The sequence below is a fragment of the Saimiri boliviensis genome, chromosome 13, assembly GCF_048565385.1.
Source record: "Saimiri boliviensis isolate mSaiBol1 chromosome 13, mSaiBol1.pri, whole genome shotgun sequence".
Lineage (NCBI taxonomy): Eukaryota > Metazoa > Chordata > Mammalia > Primates > Cebidae > Saimiri > Saimiri boliviensis.
In genome coordinates, this window is record NC_133461.1 from 19,905,321 (window position 1) to 19,925,461 (window position 20,141).

Below are 20,141 nucleotides of genomic sequence, written 5' to 3' on the forward strand. Positions count from 1 at the left end.
TTCTAATATGCAAAGCCACTTACCAGCTATGAGGGCTTCGGCAGAGAACTGAATCTGAGCTCAGCTTCCTCAACTGTAAAACTAGTTATCAGACCTATGTGGCCTACCACACAGGCTTATTGCAAGGTTCAAATGCAGAAACAGATGAAAGTGCTGTGAATACAACTTAGAGCAATACAAACATAACAAGTAACAGCAATGGAATTTCAAGCTGAAATTCACATCCTCGGATTATACTGATGTACTGATGGATGAACGAGAAAGTGACAAAATAGCTGATCACTAATGAGAATGAATATGCCATTCTTCTGAGTGGGAAGAATTCTGCAATATCCTGTAGCTTGTCCCTGCAATTAATCACTTCCTAAACTTCACAAAGATGTCAGAGACCCACCATCAATAACTCTCTCACAGAAGCACAAGGGCCAAATGTCCCATGTTTATTTACATATGAAATGTGTTTCTTACAGTTATGATGGATGGAGTGCATAACACCTGACAGCAGCAAGACCTTTTGAGGAACCGAACGTCGACTACAGTATATCATGCAAGTATCTATATATACACAAAAGAATTCCTTTTCTTAAAAAAAAAAGTACAAAACATATTCAGGGATAAATACAAGATATAAAATGCAAAAGAAAACACAAAACAAAAAATAGAACTCTCTCAGAGAACTATAAATGGGAAGGGACAGAAGAGTACCTCTGCTGCATTTTAATAAAGCAGAACTACTGACGTTAAATATTACTTCTTGAAATGGCTGAACTAAACCTGGGTGGCTCAGTGCTTAAGGTAACGGCCGATTGGAATACACAGGCGGCTGCATGGGGAAGCCGGTGACGTTGTGCATTCCAACTCTAAGTACCAGAACGTTTGGCAGTAGCACCCAGAACAGGAAACGCCAACTCTTTTGACAGCAAAGGGTTAAGTCAACTGATTTTTTTTTTTTCCTGTCAAGAGCCAGAGAAATACTTGATATTCTTAGCTGTGTTTCTGTGATAGTTAATAAATTACATGACAAAAACCTGACTATAGAAATCTATTGGTCTAACTACGTATTTGTAACTTTTATAGTAGTCCAGCCCTTTCGTTATTTCCCTCCTTGTGCTTTTAAAGCCAGCCTTGCAGAAAACCAGTCCCATCTTTTTTTTTTTTTTTCTTTAGAAGAGCCTTCCCCATGGCTCAGAATGGAACTGAGGAAATAAGCATTCCTTATTAGATTCCTGGCTTCAGTTTTTATCCAGGCTGGGAAAGGAGCGACCTGCAAGGTTGCTTTAAACCCTCATGGGCGTGGCCTGAAGACAGCCACGCCCACACTGGCCTGCAGGTGTCTCGAACGGGAACTCACTCCCTCAGGGCAGGCACGTGAGGAAGCGCTAAGACACTTAAAAGTTCCTAGTGTTTTTGAAACCCACAATTACTTAACAATTTATGTAGTGAATTCTAAAAATTAAAAACACTAAAAAAGGCATTAAGTTTAGCCTGTAATTAGTTAACCCATTCAAATTTGAAACATACAAAATGGTTTATTTGAATTCGGGAACTGCCCCTGTTACTAAGAACTGTTTTAAAGAAATAGTACAAAAAGAAAAATTCTAACCCAAAACAACTCAAAACATTTTTCCACTAAATACTGATACAAACATGTAACAAAGAGTATAAAAAGTTATTCATTTAAATATATACAAACTCTTTTAAACTCAAATACTGTTTTAATACTTATCGAGGATATATACGACGAGGTGAAGGAAGGTACGCTGAAAGAGAATATATTGCAACAGCCTAGACAGTACTGTTAACTCTATTATACTGCAAACTTTTTGTAACAAAAATGTCTTTTATTCCAATGTGGACAGGGCTTTCCCTGATGGAGCATCGGTGGCTATTTCTCAGCTGAACTCATTCTTTTGGATTTAATGAAGGCCATGCCGTGTGTCCGCATGTGAGTATTTAAGGCAGCTTCAGTTTCAAAAGTTTTTGCGCACACTTTGCACTTTCTGTCTGACACGGCGCCGTCGGGGGACTCGTCCTCCTGGCTGGGTTTGTTCTCCTGTTGGTTATCTTCCCCAGCCCCGTTCTGCTTGGTCACCGGCTGAGGCTCCTTTAACTTGTGCACGATGAAGAGGTGCCTGGACAGAGAGACGTGAGACGTGTAGCAGAGGCCGCACTCCCGGCACTGGTAGGAAGAACCATCCGATTTGTGCTGAGGGATGTGTTCGTGGAACTGCAGCAGGTTTTCGGTGGTGAAGCCACACACGGCACACTTGTGAACCTTAAAAACGTTGATTTTCAGCTTTTTCAGTGGTTGAGTGATTGCTCCTCTGGGGGGCCTGAACTCCAAAACTGGTTCTTCTAACTTCCGCTTGGGACTGGGGACCTTTCAGGGAAAGAAAGCAAAGGACGCGATTGAAAACCATCTTTCTCGGTGGCTGATAAATGATTGGTTCTCGTAGTTTAGAGCTGCTAGGAAAAGTGCTGTGTGTTTTGGGATCTGGGGGTTTACAGCTGTGTGTCTGCCACCCTACTCGAGGCCCCTGCCTTTCCTCCACTCCAGAGAGAAACCGAACAGCTGCTGTTACCAGGCATCGCTCCAGCCGGTGGACGCTTCCTGGAACTTGCAGCATCGGACTTAGATGAACAGAAACAAATTAGAAAATAGGCAGCACCTCAGACCCGGGGCAGCCAAGCAGGGTGGGGTGGAGGCCACAGGAAGCAATGGCGGTGTATGTGGCTACTAGGTGATGTGTGGTCAGGGATGGCTGGGTGACCTCTGAACACAGACCTGATGCAGTGTGGGGAAAGCAGTCCAGGCATAGGAAGCTGTGAGTAGGGGACAGGCGGGTGGCCAGAAAGGCTGGGAAGGAGTGCTCAGGGAGACCGCGGGAACCAGGGTCTGAGAGACACGGAGTTGGATGGTGAAGCACCTTGTGGGACAGTGTCAGGATTTTGTTTGTTGCCTAAGACAAGAGCTGCTGGAAGCTTTCCCCGCCCTTTGACTACCCTTTCCTGCCTCGTCACCCTCACACCATTTCCCCTACTGCGCCTGCCTTTATCCTTCCCATCCAGTGCTCTAAATCCCACTTTGAATACAGTCCCCAAGCCAACGTGCCCCTTTCTCCACACTCTGTGGCCCAGCTTTTCTGCTGTTGGTGTGTACCTTCACACATAGCCATGACCCGAAGCTACCTTTGCACACACATTCTTTAGCTCACCTCCAGGAGCACTGGAAAGGAAGTACTGCAGTTTAATGCCGCATCAGTCGGACTTGTATTCTTTTTTTTTTTTTTTTTTTTTTTAAAAAAAAAAGACAGGGTTTCACCATGTTGGTCAGGCTGGTCTTGAACTCCCGACCTCAGGTGATCCGCCCGCCTTGGCCTCCAAAGTGCTTGGATTACAGGCGTGAGCCACCACGCCCAGCCCAGACTTGTATTCTGATGAGGTTTTACTCAATGCTTAACTCCTTGAAAGCACACACAAGCTTTTACCTGGGTACATTCCAGACGTAGCATAGCACCAGAGACAGGAGGACTTTTTTTTTTTTTTAAATTAAATATACTAGCCACGTCTGTCAAGAGACAGGAGGGCTTTTTAAACATCTGCTGAACTTTCACTGCAACCTCTACTTCCTGGGTTCCAGTGATTCTCCTGCCTCAGCCTCCCAAGTAGCTAGGATTACAGGTGTGTGCCACCACCCCCAGCTACTTTTGTATTTTCCCCCCATCCCCCTTTTTTGTCCTTTTAGTAGAGACAGGGTTTGACCATGTGGCCAGGTTAGTCTTGAAATCCTAGCGGCAGGTGGGATTACAGGCGTGAGCCACCATGCCCATCCTAAACTACTGCTTTTTGCCTAATTGAAGTTTACTGTTCACTGATTTAAGTCTACTATTCACTGATGTAACTAAAAGGAATTTGTGATTTTATATCTTATAAAAATTAAGGAATAAGTTTTTATCACATACCTACCACAACCAATATATTGTCAAGGAAAAATAACCTAGCTTTAACATACTCCTTCTGGCTAAGAGAAAATTTGCCTGAGTCAACAAAAGATTTTACAGTTTAAATCTGCAAGTAGATCCTTTAAGCTATTTCTGGAAGGACAGAGAAAAAACGCAAAAAGATGACCTTTTAGGGGCATGATGAGGTCAGAATGGGTCTGGGTGAGATTAGCCATTATTTCCTACCTTATGCGGGGTCGGAATTTTAAAAACTATGCAACAAAACTTGAATGGAAAAAAAAATGAATGGGAAAAGCAAGTCAACACAAATTCACTGTCAAGCACACATCTGCCATGTTTGACCTTGACATCGTCTTTGATTTCGACCTCCTCCTCGTTGGTGGCGTCGGCCATCTCTTTCAGATCAGGGTCCTTGAGGCCATGCATCAACTGGACGTGCTTCTCCAGCATCAGCCGTTTGGTAAAGGTCCGTCTGGAGTCTGGGCAGTGCCTGTGGGGCGAAAGGCAAGGAGGTAATGCACCTGCTGACAAAACAAGCTTCCGTGGAGGAACTCACTCACAGCCACAGTCCTCCGTACCCATCAGTTCACACAGACGGGCTCCGTGAGCTGAGTTCACACCATGGTTCAACACACAATCGGCGATTTTGCTAGTACTCATGGTTTCCAATTTGTTAAAAAAAAATTTTTAACAGCTTTAATAAAAAGTTCTGGCCGGGCGCGGTGGCTCACGCCTGTAATCCCAGCACTTTGGGAGGCCGAGGCGGGTGGATCACGAGGTCAAGAGATCGAGACCATCCTGGTCAACATGGTGAAACCCCGTCTCTATTAAAAATACAGAAAATTAGCTGGGCGTGGTGGTGCGTGCCTGTAATCCCAGCTACTCAGGAGGCTGAGGCAGGAGAATTGCCTGAACCTGGGAGGCGGAGGTTGCGGTGAGCCGAGATCATGGCATTGCACTCCAGCCTGGGTAACAAGAGCGAAACTCCGTCTCAAAAAAAAAAAAAAAAAAAAAAAAGTTCTGTTGGTTACTGTGTCCTCATAGGACCAGCCTGATCTGGTTCAAAAGGAATACTCAGCTTCTAGGTTTGTTTGAAGTGTTCCTTAATTTACCAGGCTAGACAGCTTTAATTCTAAAGGGAAAATAATGCATCTCAAAAGTTTTCTTCACAATGACCCGGTATTCCCTCAGGACGTGTACCATGCTGGACATGTTGGTATTAAAGTCCCTCCCTGACTCCTTCATGCTGATGTTAATTATTCCTATCCTCTGCTGTGATAGACATGTGTCCAGCCCCAATTTTTCCAAGCATAGAAGCAGCATGCATGTTTATACTCATGGCAGTTGAATGTATATGTCTACTTAGATGATAAGCAGATCAAAAATAGGTTTTCATTTTATTTTGTACAAAACCAGATTTTGAAAAATATAAATTCATTTTTCTTTGTTTTTTTTTTGAGATGGAGTTTCGCTGTTGTTACCCAGGCTGGAGTGCAATGGCGCGATCTCACCGCAACCTCCGCCTCCTGGGTTCAGGCAATTCTCCTGCCTCAGCCTCCTGAGTAGCTGGGATTATAGGCATGCGCCACCATGCCCAGCTAATTTTTTGTATTTTTAGTAGAGGGGGTTTCACCACGTTGACCAGGATGGTCTCGATCTGCTGACCTCGTGATCCACCCACCTCGGCCTCCCAAAGTGCTGGGATTACAGGCGTGAGCCACCGCGCCCGTCCATAAATTCATTTTTCAAAGAAAAACTATTTTAATAAAGCAGGCCAAAGACAGTTTAGAGGAGGAAAAAGTTGGCTGGGTGAGGTGGCTCACGCTTGTAATCCCAACGGTTTGGGAGGCCAAGGTGGGCAGATGACCTGAGGTCGGGAATTTGAGACCAGCCCGACCAACCGGAGAAACCTCATCTCTACTAACAATACAAAAATTAGCCAGGCGTAGTGGTGGGCGTCCGTAATCCCAGCTACTCGGGAGGCAGGAGGATCACTTGAACCCGGGAGGCAGAGGCTGCAGTGAGCCGAGATAGCACCATGGCACTCCAGCCTGCGCAGCAAGAGCGAAACTCTGTCTCTCAAAGGAAAAAAAACCGGGTAATGACCCTAGTCATTATGGATGCTATAAAACCAGGTATCAAGAATACTACTGCAGTGAAGGAGGACAAAAGTCTCTGGTGGTCTCATTCTGGTACAAATCTGCTGCCTTCAAAATGGCTTCTGAGGAATTTATACTGACTAGCCCTAAACCCGATGACGTCACATTAGAGACCCCCGCAGGGCAGTGGCAGGAGCCAGCACCACCCGCAAAGAACAAGGGCTCTCCATGAGGATGAATTTGCTGGCCCCAAGTCAGTGGAACAATCCCAGCACTTCACTGCTTTACAGTGAATTCATGGGAAAATAAACAAACCCTCCCAGGGACGCATTATGCAGGCCAGACCTGCCCTTGTCTTCTCGGCCCAGAACATCCTTCTAAATTCTGATTCTTTTGATCTGGTCTCAACTCACAGATTTTATTCATCATCACTGCTGTCTCACTAAGCGGCTTCAACTTCACTGAAGGTGAGTCTGCCTCCCTTGGTTTAACCACATCATCATAAACCCCTGCAAAGATGCCTGCCAACCCTCGTGCCTCTCCTGATCCACAGGGCCCACCTGGCCTGCTCCCATCACATCCATGCAATATTTCAGCGTTCTATCCTCAGGGTCCTTTATTTCTCTCTCTCTCATGAGACGAGCTTTCTTCTATCAACCCACTCCAGGAGCATTCCAGCTGAGTGATAGACTTTCCCTAATGATGAACACGTTCTGATTTTCATGTATGAAGTAGCAGCTCATGACTGTCCACTGCAGTCTGGGCTGATGTTTGCATTTGATCTCAGGCTGCCACACTTCGGTGGTGACTGCAGCCGAGGGCGCGATCTGTAACCACCCTGAGTAAACAAGCCAGCCCAATCACGTTGCCAATGCTGCCAACTCCACATGTGCAGAGACCATGCACTGCCCATCAATCACACTCTTAGGGATCAGGTCAGGTGCAGAAGCTCACGCCTGTAATCCCAGCACTTTGGGAGGTCGAGGCAGGTGGATAACCTGAGGTCAGGAGTTCAAGACCACCCTGGCTAACATGGTGAAATCCCATCTCTCCTAAACATATAAAAATTAGCTGGGCGTGTTGGTGCACAGCTGTAATCCCAGCTATGCAGGAGGCTGAGGCAGGAGAATCGCTTGAAGCCGGGAGGCAGAGGTTCCAGTGAGCCAAAATTGTACCACTGCACGGCAGCCTGGGGAACAGAGTGAGACTCTGCTTCAAAAAAAAAAAATCCCATAATGTGGAATGTGTAAAAAAATGCTCTTCTTTTTTCTTTTTCCTTTTTGAGACAGAGTCTTGTTCTGTAGCTAGGCTGGAGTGCAGTGGCGCAATCTCGGCTCACGCAACCTCTGCCTCCTGGGTTCAAGTGATTCTTCCACCTCAGCCTTCCGAGTAGCTGGGACCACAGGCACATGCTACCACGCCCGGCTAATTTTTGCATTTTTAGTAGAGATGGGGTTTCACCACGTTGGCCAGGCTGGTCTGGAACTCCTGACCTCAAGTGATTCACCTGCCTTAGCCTCCCAAAGTGCTGGGATTACAGGCATGAGCCACCATGCCCGGCCTCTTTTTATTTTCATATTTAAATGTGAGAATCCAATCTAAAAACTCTCTGTCAGAACGCTCTAATTACAAAATGTAATCTAGGAACTGTGGAGCACAGCAGTTAATGATACTACACTCGACACCTTCCCGGAGTTCCTCCTGCGGCCTCTCACTGGACTGGGCGTCCCGTTAGAAGCCCGGACTTACGAGCAGGCGTACACTTTCCTGATGCCTTTGTGCTTGATCCGGTTGTGCCGGCACAGGCTGTGCGATGAGCTGAAGGACTTGTCACACTGACGGCAGGGGTGTTTCTTCATTTGCTTTAGGAAGAAAAGGAGAGAAAGTCACTTAGGGGAATAAAAACAGACATGCTCCAACAATTAAGAACTCTTTTGTAATAGTTTAAGCTGAATAATCATCATTACAGGCTGAACATCCCCTAATCACCAAATCCTCCAGAATCCACAACTCTGAGTGCTGACATGACACTACGCAGAGAAGATTTCATACCTGACCTCGTGACGGGTCACGGTCAAGACTGTCTCATGCACAAAATTAAATTTTATGAAATTACCTTCAAGCTATGTATATAAGGTATGTGTGAAACATGAATAAATATCACAACTAGAGTCCCATCGTCAGGATCTCTTATTATGTATGTTTGAATACTCCAAGATCCAACAACATCTGAAATTCGAAACACTTCTGTTCCCAAACTTTCATTTCAGGAATACTCAACCTATGTTTAGGAATACAGTAACAAAACCAGAAGACGTTTTTTTTTTTGTTTGTTTTTTTTGAGGCGGAGTTTCACTCTTGTTACCCAGGCTGGAGTGCAATGGCACGATCTCGGCTCACCGCAACCTCTGCCTCCTGGGTTCAGGCAATTCTCCTGCCTCAGCCTCCTGAGTAGCTGGGATTACAGGCACGTGCCACCATGCCCGGCTAATTTTTTGTATTTTTAGTAGAGACGGGGTTTCACCATGTTGATCGGGATGGTCTCGATCTCTTGACCTCGTGATCCACCCGCCTCGGCCTCCCAAAGTGCTGGGATTACAGGCTTGAGCCACCGCGCCCGGCCCCAGAAGACGTTTTAACAATAAAAATGAGGATAAGACTGAAGTAACCATGATTACTAATTTTAGGAGGATGGGTTAAACTATCTTGAGAGTTTAAAAAAAAAATTCTCTAAAACACTTAAGTTTCTGATTCAACACAACCTTCCAGGTATTTGAAATAACACTATATTAATCTTTTACTGCAAAAGAGATACTGCATTCTAAGAACAGATAATATGAAAACATACATCAGTAAATACCAAGTAAAGCCACTACTTAATTTGTGGTATATTAGAAAGAATATGCCGTCTTACTCAGTATGCCAAGTTAAATGAAATCTCTGGCTACCCTTCAATGACTATTCATCATATAACGGAATTTTTCTACAAGGATATTTGTTTTAAATAATATCACGTGGGCCAGGTGCAATGGCTCATGCCTGTAATCCCAGCACTTTGGGAGGCCGAAGTGGGCGGATTATGAGGTCAAGAGATCGAGACCATCCTGGCCAGCATGGCAAAATCCCATCTCTACTAGAAATACAAAAATTAGCTGGGCATGGTGGCGCACGCCTGCAGTCCCAGCTACTCGGGAGACAGTCGGGACAATCACTTGAACCCAGGAGGCAGTGGTTACAGTGAGCCGAGATCACACCACTGCACTCCAGCCTGGCAACAGAGACTCCATCTCAAAAAATAAATATCACTGATCATCTCAAGAACACAGACTTTTGAAACAATTTTAAGGGGGTGGCCTGCTGGTATACATAACGGGTTAGAGACAGCACACCGTCAAGAGGTAAGCCAAACCCTTTTCTTATATTTGAAAGTTTCCCACTCTGGCTAAGATATTATGTTAATTGAATATATTTCCATGCACAATCTTTGAAGTAAATTACTGGCTTAATTTTAAAAAATTCTTTGGTTATGACATGCAGAGCAGTCTGGAACTAAACAATGTCACATCACAAGGAAATTAAAGAGCTGTCGAGCCTCATGAATGGAAGAAAATCTGGCTCTAAGCTCATTAAAAATAAGACTCAAGTGAGAAGTTTTCATGTGAGATAACATTAAGAACTGACTGCAAGCTATGTGACAAAGAAATGATGACCTTTTTTTGTTTTCAGACAGTCTCATTCTGTCACCCAGGCTGGAGTGCAGTGGCGCAGCAACCTCCGCCTTTGGGCTTCAAGGAAATCTCCTGCCTGGGTCTCCCAAGTAGCTGGGACTATAGGTGCCCACCACCATGCCCTGCTAATGTTTGTATTTTTAGTAGAGACAAGGTTGCACCATGTTGGCCAGGCTGTTCTCAAACTCCTGGCCCTAAGTGATCTGCTGGCCTCAGCCTCCCAAAGTGCTGGAATTATAGGCATGAGCCACCCTGCCCGGCCTGATTACATTTTTTTAATAATTATTTTCCCATTAACCACTTGACAAACACGTCCTGGTTCCACCCAGCAGGCAAATCGGAGTGGCTGAGTCTGGCTTGCAGCACTTGAGATGAGCTGGCATGTGGTCTCTGCCTCACGAATCATGGGACCCTGGGGAAAGCCACTCAACCTGCATGAACGTCCCCTCCCTCCCCTGTGAGGTGGGCTCATGACAGTGCCTGCCTCCCAGGGTGCTGCGGGAACACCAGGACAATTAACATAAAGGGGGCATCCAGCATGGGACATGCCACTCAGGAAAACGCTCTTCTAATAGTCAAGTTATGCGTCCAACTTTCCACTTAAAAAGAGTGGAAAGGCCGGGCGCGGTGGCTCAAGCCTGTAATCCCAGCACTTTGGGAGGCCGAGGCGGGCGGATCACAAGGTCAAGAGATTGAGACCATCCTGGTCAACATGGTGAAACCCCGTCTCTACTAAAAATACAAAAATTAGCCAGGCATGGTGGCACACACCTGTTGTTGGGAGGCTGAGGCAGGAGAATCGCTTGAACCCAGGAGGCAGAGGTTGTGGGGAGCTGAGATCGCGCCACGGCAATCCAGCCTGAGCAACAGAGTGAGGCTCCGCCTCAAAAAAAATTAAAAAAAAAAAAAAGGTGAATAGGCATTAACAAGCCTTTATTTTAAAGCTTTGAAGTCATGAATAAACAGTAGTTCTTTATTTCAATAAAGATATTTAAAAATCTAGTATCTAATGCTTTTTAGGTTTTCTACATATAAAAATCAACTGAAAGTCAAAACACAAGACATCTTTCTAAAAGCAAGACCGCTTTGCCAAATCATAGCATTATAGAGAAGAAAAAATGTATCCAACAATACAGTAGGGCAAGAGACCCCAAAGAAAGGAAAATTGGATTTCCTGCTAAGATCAAAGGTTTCATGTTCTATTTCTTCTTATTGTATAGTAATATTAACATCACAACAAAATTTTAATACAGAAATGCCAATAAGAAAACCCTAATGAACTTAGCACATGAGTAACTATTTTCAAAAGATTCATCAATGTGTGAGACATCCTTCTGTTTCAGCATCTTTATGAAAAACGCAGAAATGAACTATGCAATTGCAAAATAAGAGCAGGGTTTTCGATTCACTAGTGACAAGAAAATGAAGTTTAAAACACCAGTTTCCAGATCAAACCTGCCTGGTCACATTATCTAACAAATGACTTTCTTCCTCTTTTAGATTTTACATACAAATTTACTCAAAGGTGCTTTACCAAATTTATTTTTGTAACTTCTGTTCTTCAATATTACTAGCTCCTTCTTCTTTTATAAGTTAACGTAGGAAAACAGCATTAAAGTGTAAAGCCCACCGTCGTCATTCTAAGACTTCAGGCCATTTGCTTCCTCCTGGCTTCACTGTAGTGTAAGCTGAGATTGAGGGCTTTGAGTGGACTTTTTATAGTTAACTAAGATCAGAGAAGGAATATGTCTTCCTACTCCCTTCTGAGTTATTTTGTTTTTTAATAGAACTCTTTAAAGAAATAGTAAACTCAGGCCAGGCACGGTGACTCACGCCTGTAATCTCAGCACTTTGGGTGGCTGAGGCGGGTAGATCACAAGGTCAGGAGTTCAAGATCACCCTGGCCAAGATGGTGAAACCCTGTCTCTACTAAAAAAAAAAAATACAAAAATTAGCTGGGGGTGGTGGCGGGCACCTGTAATCCCAGCTACTTGGGAGGCTGAGGCAGAGAATTGCTTGAACCCGGGAGGCAGAGGTTGTAGTGAGCCAAGATTGCGCCACTGCACTCCAGCCTGGGCAACAGGGCAAGACTCCGTTTCAAAAAAAAAAAAAAGGAACTATTTTAATGAACTGGTGAGACTAATAAACTGGCAGGGTTCCCAAAGCTTTTAACATAAAACTTTTTTACAGTAAACTATCAAACACTTGGGTATACACTTCCTAAACTTTCTTCTTCCTCTCATTTTTGACTTTTTCTTTACAGCTCCAGGACAGAAAGCATTAACCCCGCCTCCTTTCCTCCAGTGACGGCTACGCACAACCTACCCCGTGCTGCCTCTGTGTTTGGGGTGGGTACGGCCTCTGCAGGCCATTCTTCCTCGAGGGCACCTGGTGGACCTTTCTTGGTTTCCCATGGGACTTCCCTCGCCATCAGATACTTCCTATTCTAATAACTGCTCCCTTTCGTTTCAGATGACTTTGGGGAAGTTAAGAGAGAAGTCCTGACTTCACACCCCGATCTGGCGGGGCATCCACATCTCACCTTGTCCTGGGAGCCCTACCTCCATGCAAAAGCCTCCTTCAAGACTGACCGCCATGCAACCAGAAACTCTCACAAACTTAAGATTGCAGGGTACAGAATTATTCTCACATGCCCTTGCTGACACATGCCCTTCAGCTCCATCACACCCTTTTATGAAAAAGGAAAAACCTAGCCAATTACATAATTTAAATATAGCACAGCACCAGGCAGTCTCTCCAAAATTCACTCCCAAAGCTCTGAAACCTTCCACTGAGGAATCTATTCTGCAAAGAGACCTGCACACTTACTACAGCCTGTTTCTGCTGTAATGCAACATATGTGTTCCTAAAAATCGCTGCACTATCCAAACATTCAACAGTAAAAACAACAGGGCTTCTAGCAAAAACGGAGTCACAGAGACAATACTCAAGACTTTGTCAGAGTCATAATGAATGAAACTATTAACTGTGGGGCCGGGTGTGGTGGCTCATGCCTATAATCCCAGCACTTTGGGAGGCTGAGGCGGGCAGATCACCTGAGGTCAGGAGTTCAAGACCAACCTGGCCAACATGGAGAAACCCCATCTCTACTACTGCAGCTTGTGAGTTACTGTGAAGCGGGGGAAGGAGGGCAATCTTACTGAAAGCGAAGCTGTGGATGGGTGTGACCCACAGTGAGAGGCAGGTGCTGGTGAAATTGGAGGTGTGTTTGTCATGTGTGTGTGTTTTGTGTGTTCCTACACGATTCCAGTTTTCTGTGCTATTTCTGTATTTCTCAGAGATTAAGTTAAGCTCACATTGTTCTGATAGATCAATGGCACTGGAATAAATTTGTTTTCAGCATAAGTGTTACAGCAGAACTGACTGCGTTCAAGGTCACTGAACGTTCAAGATTCACTGCACCATTGTGTACAGCAGATCCATCCAAGGAGAACTGGATAAATACATGTATGCACTCATACAACAAGATGCCGTGCTGCTACAGAAATGAAGGGAAGAGCTCAATGCACTGATAAGAAAAGAACCATAACATACTAAGTGAAGAAAGTACTGGCACACAAAATTATATACGTTAAGCTGTGTCCTGCATTAGAAGAATGAGAATATATATGCATATATGCTAATACTTGCAGAAAGAGACTTCAAGACACATAATTTAGGATTAAAACTTCACCATACTTGTTTATATTGTTTCAATATTTAAACTTTTAAACTGTGTGAATACAGCACTTATTCAAAAAAAATTTTCCACCAAAAAAAAAAAATTGAGGTTTATAGACAGTTTATAAGATCACTTTTTTAAAAGTAGAGTTCTGCTGGGCGCGGTAGCTCAAGCCTGTATTACCAGCACTTTCAGAGGCCAAGGTGGGCGGATCACCTGAGGTCGGGAGTTCGAGACCAGCCTGACCAACATGGAGAAGCCCCTTCTCTACTAAAAATACAAAATTAGCCGGGCATGGTGGTGCATGCCTGTAATTCCAGCTACTCTGGAGGCTGAGGCAGAGAATTGCTTGAACCCGGGAGGCGGAGGTTGTGGTGAGCCAAGACTGTGCCACTGCACTCCAGCCTGGGTAACAGCAGCAAAATTCTGTCTAAAAAAATAAAAGATTTCTATGAATAACCACCACCACAGTCAAGATATACAACAATTACATCACCCCCAGAGTTCCCATGTGCTGCTTTATGGCCAACCCCACCCCACCCCGATCCTGCTCTTGGCAGCCACAGATCTGCTTTCTATCTCTGGTTTTGCTTTCTCCATTTGTCACATAAATGGAACCATACAGTACACATATGGCTTTCTGAGTCTTGCTTCTTTCGCTCAGCAGAATACACATGTAATTTCTCCATGCTGTTGGGTCTATCGGTATTCATTCCTTTTCTCTGCTGAGTAGTATTCCAGTGTGGATATGCCCAGTGTGTTTATCCACTTGCCAGGTGAAACTCATTTAGGTTGTTTCCAGTTCTGATATGAACAAAGTCACTATAAACATTCACGTGTGCATGTGATTTTATTTATCTTGGGTAAATACCCAGGAGTGGGATTACTGAGTCAAACGTTAAATAAGAAACCGTCCAGCTATATTCCAGAGCAGCTGTCCCTGGCATGCCTCCAGCATTGGAGAGAATCTCCCACCGTTCTGCCATCTTTCAGCATTTGGCATTGCCACTTTATTTAATTCAGTCATTCGACAGGGTGGCCAGAGTATTTTGTTGTGGTTTTTTAATTTACATTTCTCTAATGACAAATTATTAAGGTTAAAAAAAATAAGAATCTTTCTGGCCAGGCACGGTGGCTCACATCTGCAATCCCAGCACTTTGAGAAACCAAGGAGGGCAGATCACTCTGAGGCCTGGGGTTCAAAACCAGCCTGGCCAACACAGCAAAACCCTGTCTCTACTAAAAATACAAAAATTAGCCAGGCATGCTGGTGCACGCCTGTAATCCCAGCTACTCAGGTGGCTGAGGCTCAAGAATCACTCGAACCCGGGATAAAGAGGTTGCAGTGAGCAGAGACAGCATCACTGCATTCCAGCCTGGGCAACAAAGCAAGTGAGACCCCATCTTAGAAAGAAAACAAAAAAATCCTTCAATTATTAGATAAAACACCAACTTATAATAAGCTTCTTTCTTCAAAGAAAAAGCCTGACTACTACTAAAGTTTTTTTCTTTTACTTATTAAAGGGATGTGTGGGGGCATTTTCCCTCCCCTGTAAGCTCCTTGAGAACAGAAGCTGTGAACTGTTCATCTCTGTGTCCTTGGCATTCAGCATACAGAAAATAGTAAATATTTATCGTGGGAATGAATAAACAAAGATTAACTGAACAGTTATCTACTTGGAAAGTATCAGTAGGTTCTACAAAATAATCACAAAGTAAGAAATTTAGGATACAGTGCTGGACACAGAGGAACTCTGCCTGTTTTCTGCAAGATGGGAGAGACGTGATGGTGTTTAAATGCTGATAAGAAAGAGCCTGTAATAAATGAAGAGACTGAGGACAGAGGCAAAAGCTGAATGAATGAGCAGGAAGGTGCGGAGGGATTTAAGACACGGGAAGAATAGCTCTTCCTGTGTGGCCAGAGCCAACGTGTCATCCGGGGACAGATGTGATGCTTACTAAAGTCAGGGGTGGGTGGGCGACGAAGGGGCCCAGATATTGCAGGAATTCCTGCCCAGCAGCTTCCATTTCCAAAGTGAAGCTTATGTGGTACATCTGGACTTCAGATTCAACTGTGGCCTTCATTTTCTTATTTCTTTGATTATCAAAGCAATGAATGCATACTGCATAATGTAAAAGATAAAAGATTGCTTCCAATCTCACCCATCAAAACAACCACTGTCAATTTCTAATGACATAGCCTTTCCATTTATTTTCTGAATATATACATTCACCTGTATTTATAGTTGTAAAACTGATCTATAATATACTTGTTGGCTTTTAACCTGATTTTTCACTTGTAAAACACACATATCTATACATATTTTGATGGTTCTGCATTCTTTTTTTTTTTTTTTTTCTTGAGACAGTCTCTGTCGCCCAGGCTGGAGTGCAGTGATGTAACCTCTGCCCCCGGCTTTAAGTGATTCTCCCGCCTCAGCCTCCCAAGTAGCTGGGATTACAGGTGTGCACCACCACACCCAGATGATTTTTGTATTTTTAATAGAGATGGGGTTTCACCATGTTGCCCAGGCTGGTCTCAAACTCCTGACCTCAGGTGATCTACCTGCCTCAGCCTCCCAAAATGCTGGGATTACAGATGTGTGTCACCATGCCCAGCGAGTTCTGCATTCTTGAGTGTATTGTATTCTGTTGCACAAACGAATCATGAATTGTTTATCTTCTATTAATGATTCAGGTTGTCTCAACTTAGTAACTACAAATACAAATTTCTGTAATCAATTATTTCCTTTGCATAAATTACTGAAAGCAGTCTTTCTAATATAAAGGTTGTAAAAAAAAAAAGTTAAGCTTCTTTAAATGCCAAACTGCACTAAAAAGGATTCATTCTACCACCACTTGCACGTTCACCAAGGGAGTTTCCAACACCAGCTCTATTCTTCAACTCTGCCAAAGTGATAGGTGAAACAGATTTCCCGTTTTTCAATGCCTGGTGATACAGAACACCTATCTGTGTGTTTCTTGGCCATTTATATTTCTTCTGTGAAATGGCCAATCATACCCTTTTGCAGTTTTCTGTGGAGTGAGGGAAGAGGAGAATGGCAGGGGAAGGGGTCCAAGAAGAGACTGTAGAGCCCTGTGGGCCAGGACGAGGGGTCTGGCAGTCCACGAGCATGCTGGAAAGACAAAGGGTCCAAGCAGAGAAGTAACATGATCAGCCTATGTTGGGTGGGTCATTCTGGCTGCTGAATGGGGAGGCAGGGAAGACAGAAGCCAGTGCAGAGGCTGTCTCAACAATCCAGGGGAGGGATCGTGAGCCCTGAACTTGGAAGAAGAGGAGGTGAGGATAAAGGCTGGATCTGGTACCGCTCTCAGAGGCAGAAACCAAGAGCATCTGAGGATGGACTAACTGCGGGTGACAAAGGGGAGAAAAAGAGAGATCAAGGATCAGTAACATTCTCTGCCTTGGGCATATGGTAGAAGAGAGTTGCCACTAACTGGGAAAGACTGATGGAGCAGCAGGTTTAGGGGTGAGGAGGAATCAAGAGTAATGTTTCGGATGTGTTCATGTCGAGAGGCCCATTGCAGATGTAAGGAGAGATGCTAAACAGGTGGTCCAGCTCGGCGGTACAGATGTACGTGGCAGTCAGTAGGACACAGCTAGCATTTGAAGTCATGGCCCTGGGTGACAACATCAGCATTTATAGGCTGGGAGGATGAAAAAGACTGAGAAGGATGACAGAGGCTGAGAACCAAGAGAAAACAGCATCCTCAAGGCCTGTGAATGAAAGTATTTTAAGAGGGACCCGCCAGACAACTGCTTCACACAGGTCAACCTTGGCAACAGAAAAGTCACTGGAGACCTAGAGAAGAGTGGTTTTGATGGAATGATGAGATCAAAGCTTAAATGGGAGGACGGAGCCGGGGGTATAAGGACAGAAAACTACTTAAGGGAGGTATGATAGAAAAGGAAGCAGAGAAAAAAGGCAGTCAAGGAAGAGGGGTAGGAGGTTGTTCTGTTACTATAAGAGGTGTCATGGCGGGCTTTTTGATGAATAGAGAATGATGGTTAGAATCATCGCGAACAGCTGAAGATGCAGGGGAGACACAGTGTGGCTGTGGTTCTTACGGAGGGACACAGAGTCACCCTTGTAATGGAAGAGGACAGAGTTCCTCCAGCGAGATGCACTGTGCTGTGTAAATGCATACTCCAACCTATCGGTTTTTGAAACTATCCACAATCTAATCCTCAGCGAGTCACTTTGACTGCACCTTGTAAACTTTCCGTTCAGGACCAAATTCACACATGTCGAAGACCACGGCACATTCCTCCTCTGCCTGTCGAAATAGCATTCACTCTTCTCAAGGCCACTCAATCCCTATCAATTGCTGGGGCTCCCAGACTTCCCCAGCCCCACGGCGCCTCTTCCCCTCATCCACGTCCACACAGCTACAAAGCACACCTTGCCACATCACTTCTCTGCCTGAGGCCCACCCTGAGGCTCCGGTAGCTTTAAGGCATGGGACCCATGGGCTTGCCCACCTCACCATCCCACCGGCTCCATCTGCTTTCCAGAACGCCACACTCCGGAACCACCTGATGTGTGGTGCTGGTTTGTACTACACCCACAGTCATCTTCTTGCTGCCCGTGTACAGCACATTGTTCCCGTGCAGCCTTCACACACCTCTGTGGGAAGTATTTCTTCTGTTAGGGTTCTGCTGGCACCTCCCAAAAAACCCCATGAAACAGTGGTGCTCAGTTCTCTGTTATAACTTTTCCCTAATATTTCCCTTTAATTACCTTTAGCCTGTTCCATTAAAACCTTTTGGTTTTTTAAAAGGTTTGAGACTATAATTTTATAACTTTCCCTAATATTTTGCCAGCCACCTCGAGTGAATCCCAACATCTATGCTATCTGGTACCTTGGATGAAATCCTTTTTCTTCCCTTCTATGTATCACATTGGATTTTAATTTTTTTTTTTTTTTTTTTTTTTTTTTTTGAGACAGAGTTTTCACTCTTGTTACCCAGGCTGGAGTGCAATGGCGCGATCTCGGCTCACCGCAACCTCCGCCTCCTGGGTTCAGGCAATTCTCCTGCCTCAGCCTCCTGAGTAGCTGGGATTACAGGCACGCGCCACCATGCCCAGCTAATTTCTTGTATTTTTAGTAGAGACGGGGTTTCACCACGTTGACCAGGATGGTCTCGATCTCTCGACCCCATGATCCACCCGCCTCGGCCTCCCAAAGTGCTGGGATTACAGGCTTGAGCCACCGCGCCCGGCCTGGATTTTAATTTTTAATTCAATTGTATCCTCTTCTGACTTCTCTAAAGGCTAGACTGTATGGTTCACTCTATTCACAGGGCCTCAATAAGTGCCGAGCTGAAATCTGAATTCAAGGCATTTTTCATTTAACAATTATATGCCACCTTGTGATTCCTCGAAAACTCATTTTATTATTTGTTATTATTATTTTTAGATACAGTCTCACTCTGTTGCCTAGGTTGGAGTGCACTGATATGATCTCGGCTCACTGCAACCTCTGCCTCTCAGGTTCAAGCGATTCTCATGTCTCAGCTTCCTGAGTAGCTGGAACTACAGGTGCGCACTACCATGCCCTGCTAATTTTTGTATTTTTAGTAAAAGACGGAAGTTTCGCCATGTTGGCCAGGCTGGTCTCGAACTCCTGATCTCAAGTGATCTACCTGCCTCTGCCTCCCAAAATACTGGGATTACAGACGTGAGCCACCACACCTGGCCAAGACTCCTGTTTTATACTCAACTCTTATTCTGGTAGTTTTAGCTCTTAAAATGTCTTCTTTTTTCATCCATGTAAGCATCTGTAGGCATGAATTATATTTTACACTTTATTTGTACTATTGCATAGCAAATGCCATGTCACCTGATAAATAGTTACTGAATAAAAGGAAGAGGTACATAGAAGAAAAGAAACAAAGTCCCAAGGTCTGAATGAATGCCCCATTCTGACAGTTTCAGAATTGCACATTAACCTGTAATATTCATATGCCCAGACAAACCAAAGAAGACTCAGACAAGAATAGGCTAAAAAAACTTGAACACATTTTTTTGAAAACCTATAGTCTAACAGATTACAAATTAATCCCTTACAAATCAAATTAGCTTGCCTACAGAATAGCAACTCACTAAGAAATATGTTACACTTCGCCAGGCACAGTGGCTCACGTCTGTAATCCCAGCACTTTGGGAGGCCAAGGTGGGCGGATCATCTGAGGTCAGGAATTCAGGATCAGCCTGACCAACGTGGTGAAACTCTGTCTCTATTAAAAACACAAAATTAGTCAGGCATGGTGGCACCTGCCAGTTATCCCAGCTACTCAGGAAGCTGAGGCAGAAGAATCACTTCAACCCAAGGGGCAGAGGTTGTGGTGAGCCAAGATCGTACCATTGCACTCTAGCCTGGGCAACAGAGTAAAATTCAGTCAAAAAAAAAAATTTACATATATATAATACTTCAATAAAGCTAATTTTAAAAAACCCCTCATTTCTTAAAACATGTTACTAGCATAAACAAATATTATAATTTCTACCCTGAGACCTCTTTAAACTTTCATCAAATAAAACTAATGTTTCACAGGTATTAAAGTTTCTGCATTTATTTATTCATATTAGAGTCAAACACAGTCAGCATGTGCCCACAAAACTGCAAAGGTTTCACTCCTGTTATA

The 20,141-nt window shown here is 44.3% G+C and overlaps 1 protein-coding gene across 27 annotated transcripts in view; it reads right to left on the bottom strand.

Annotated features, from left to right (window-relative positions):
* Positions 1–417: 417 nt before the first annotated feature.
* ZNF532 (zinc finger protein 532) overlaps positions 418–20,141 on the bottom strand; it is a 143,210-nt gene continuing 123,486 nt past the window's right edge. For 19 of the 27 annotated variants that reach the window (XM_074383332.1, XM_074383329.1, XM_003926036.4 and 16 more), the window contains 3 exons: positions 7,811–7,923; positions 4,305–4,452; positions 418–2,380 (listed from right to left, as the gene is read on the bottom strand). In XM_074383332.1, the coding sequence (XP_074239433.1) occupies positions 1,886–2,380; positions 4,305–4,452; positions 7,811–7,923 (756 nt within the window). In that variant the 3' untranslated portion in view covers positions 418–1,885. The remainder of the gene's footprint in view (positions 2,381–4,304; positions 4,453–7,810; positions 7,924–20,141) is intronic. The other 8 variants (XM_074383337.1, XM_074383331.1, XM_039463719.2 and 5 more) reach the window with 2 other exon arrangements.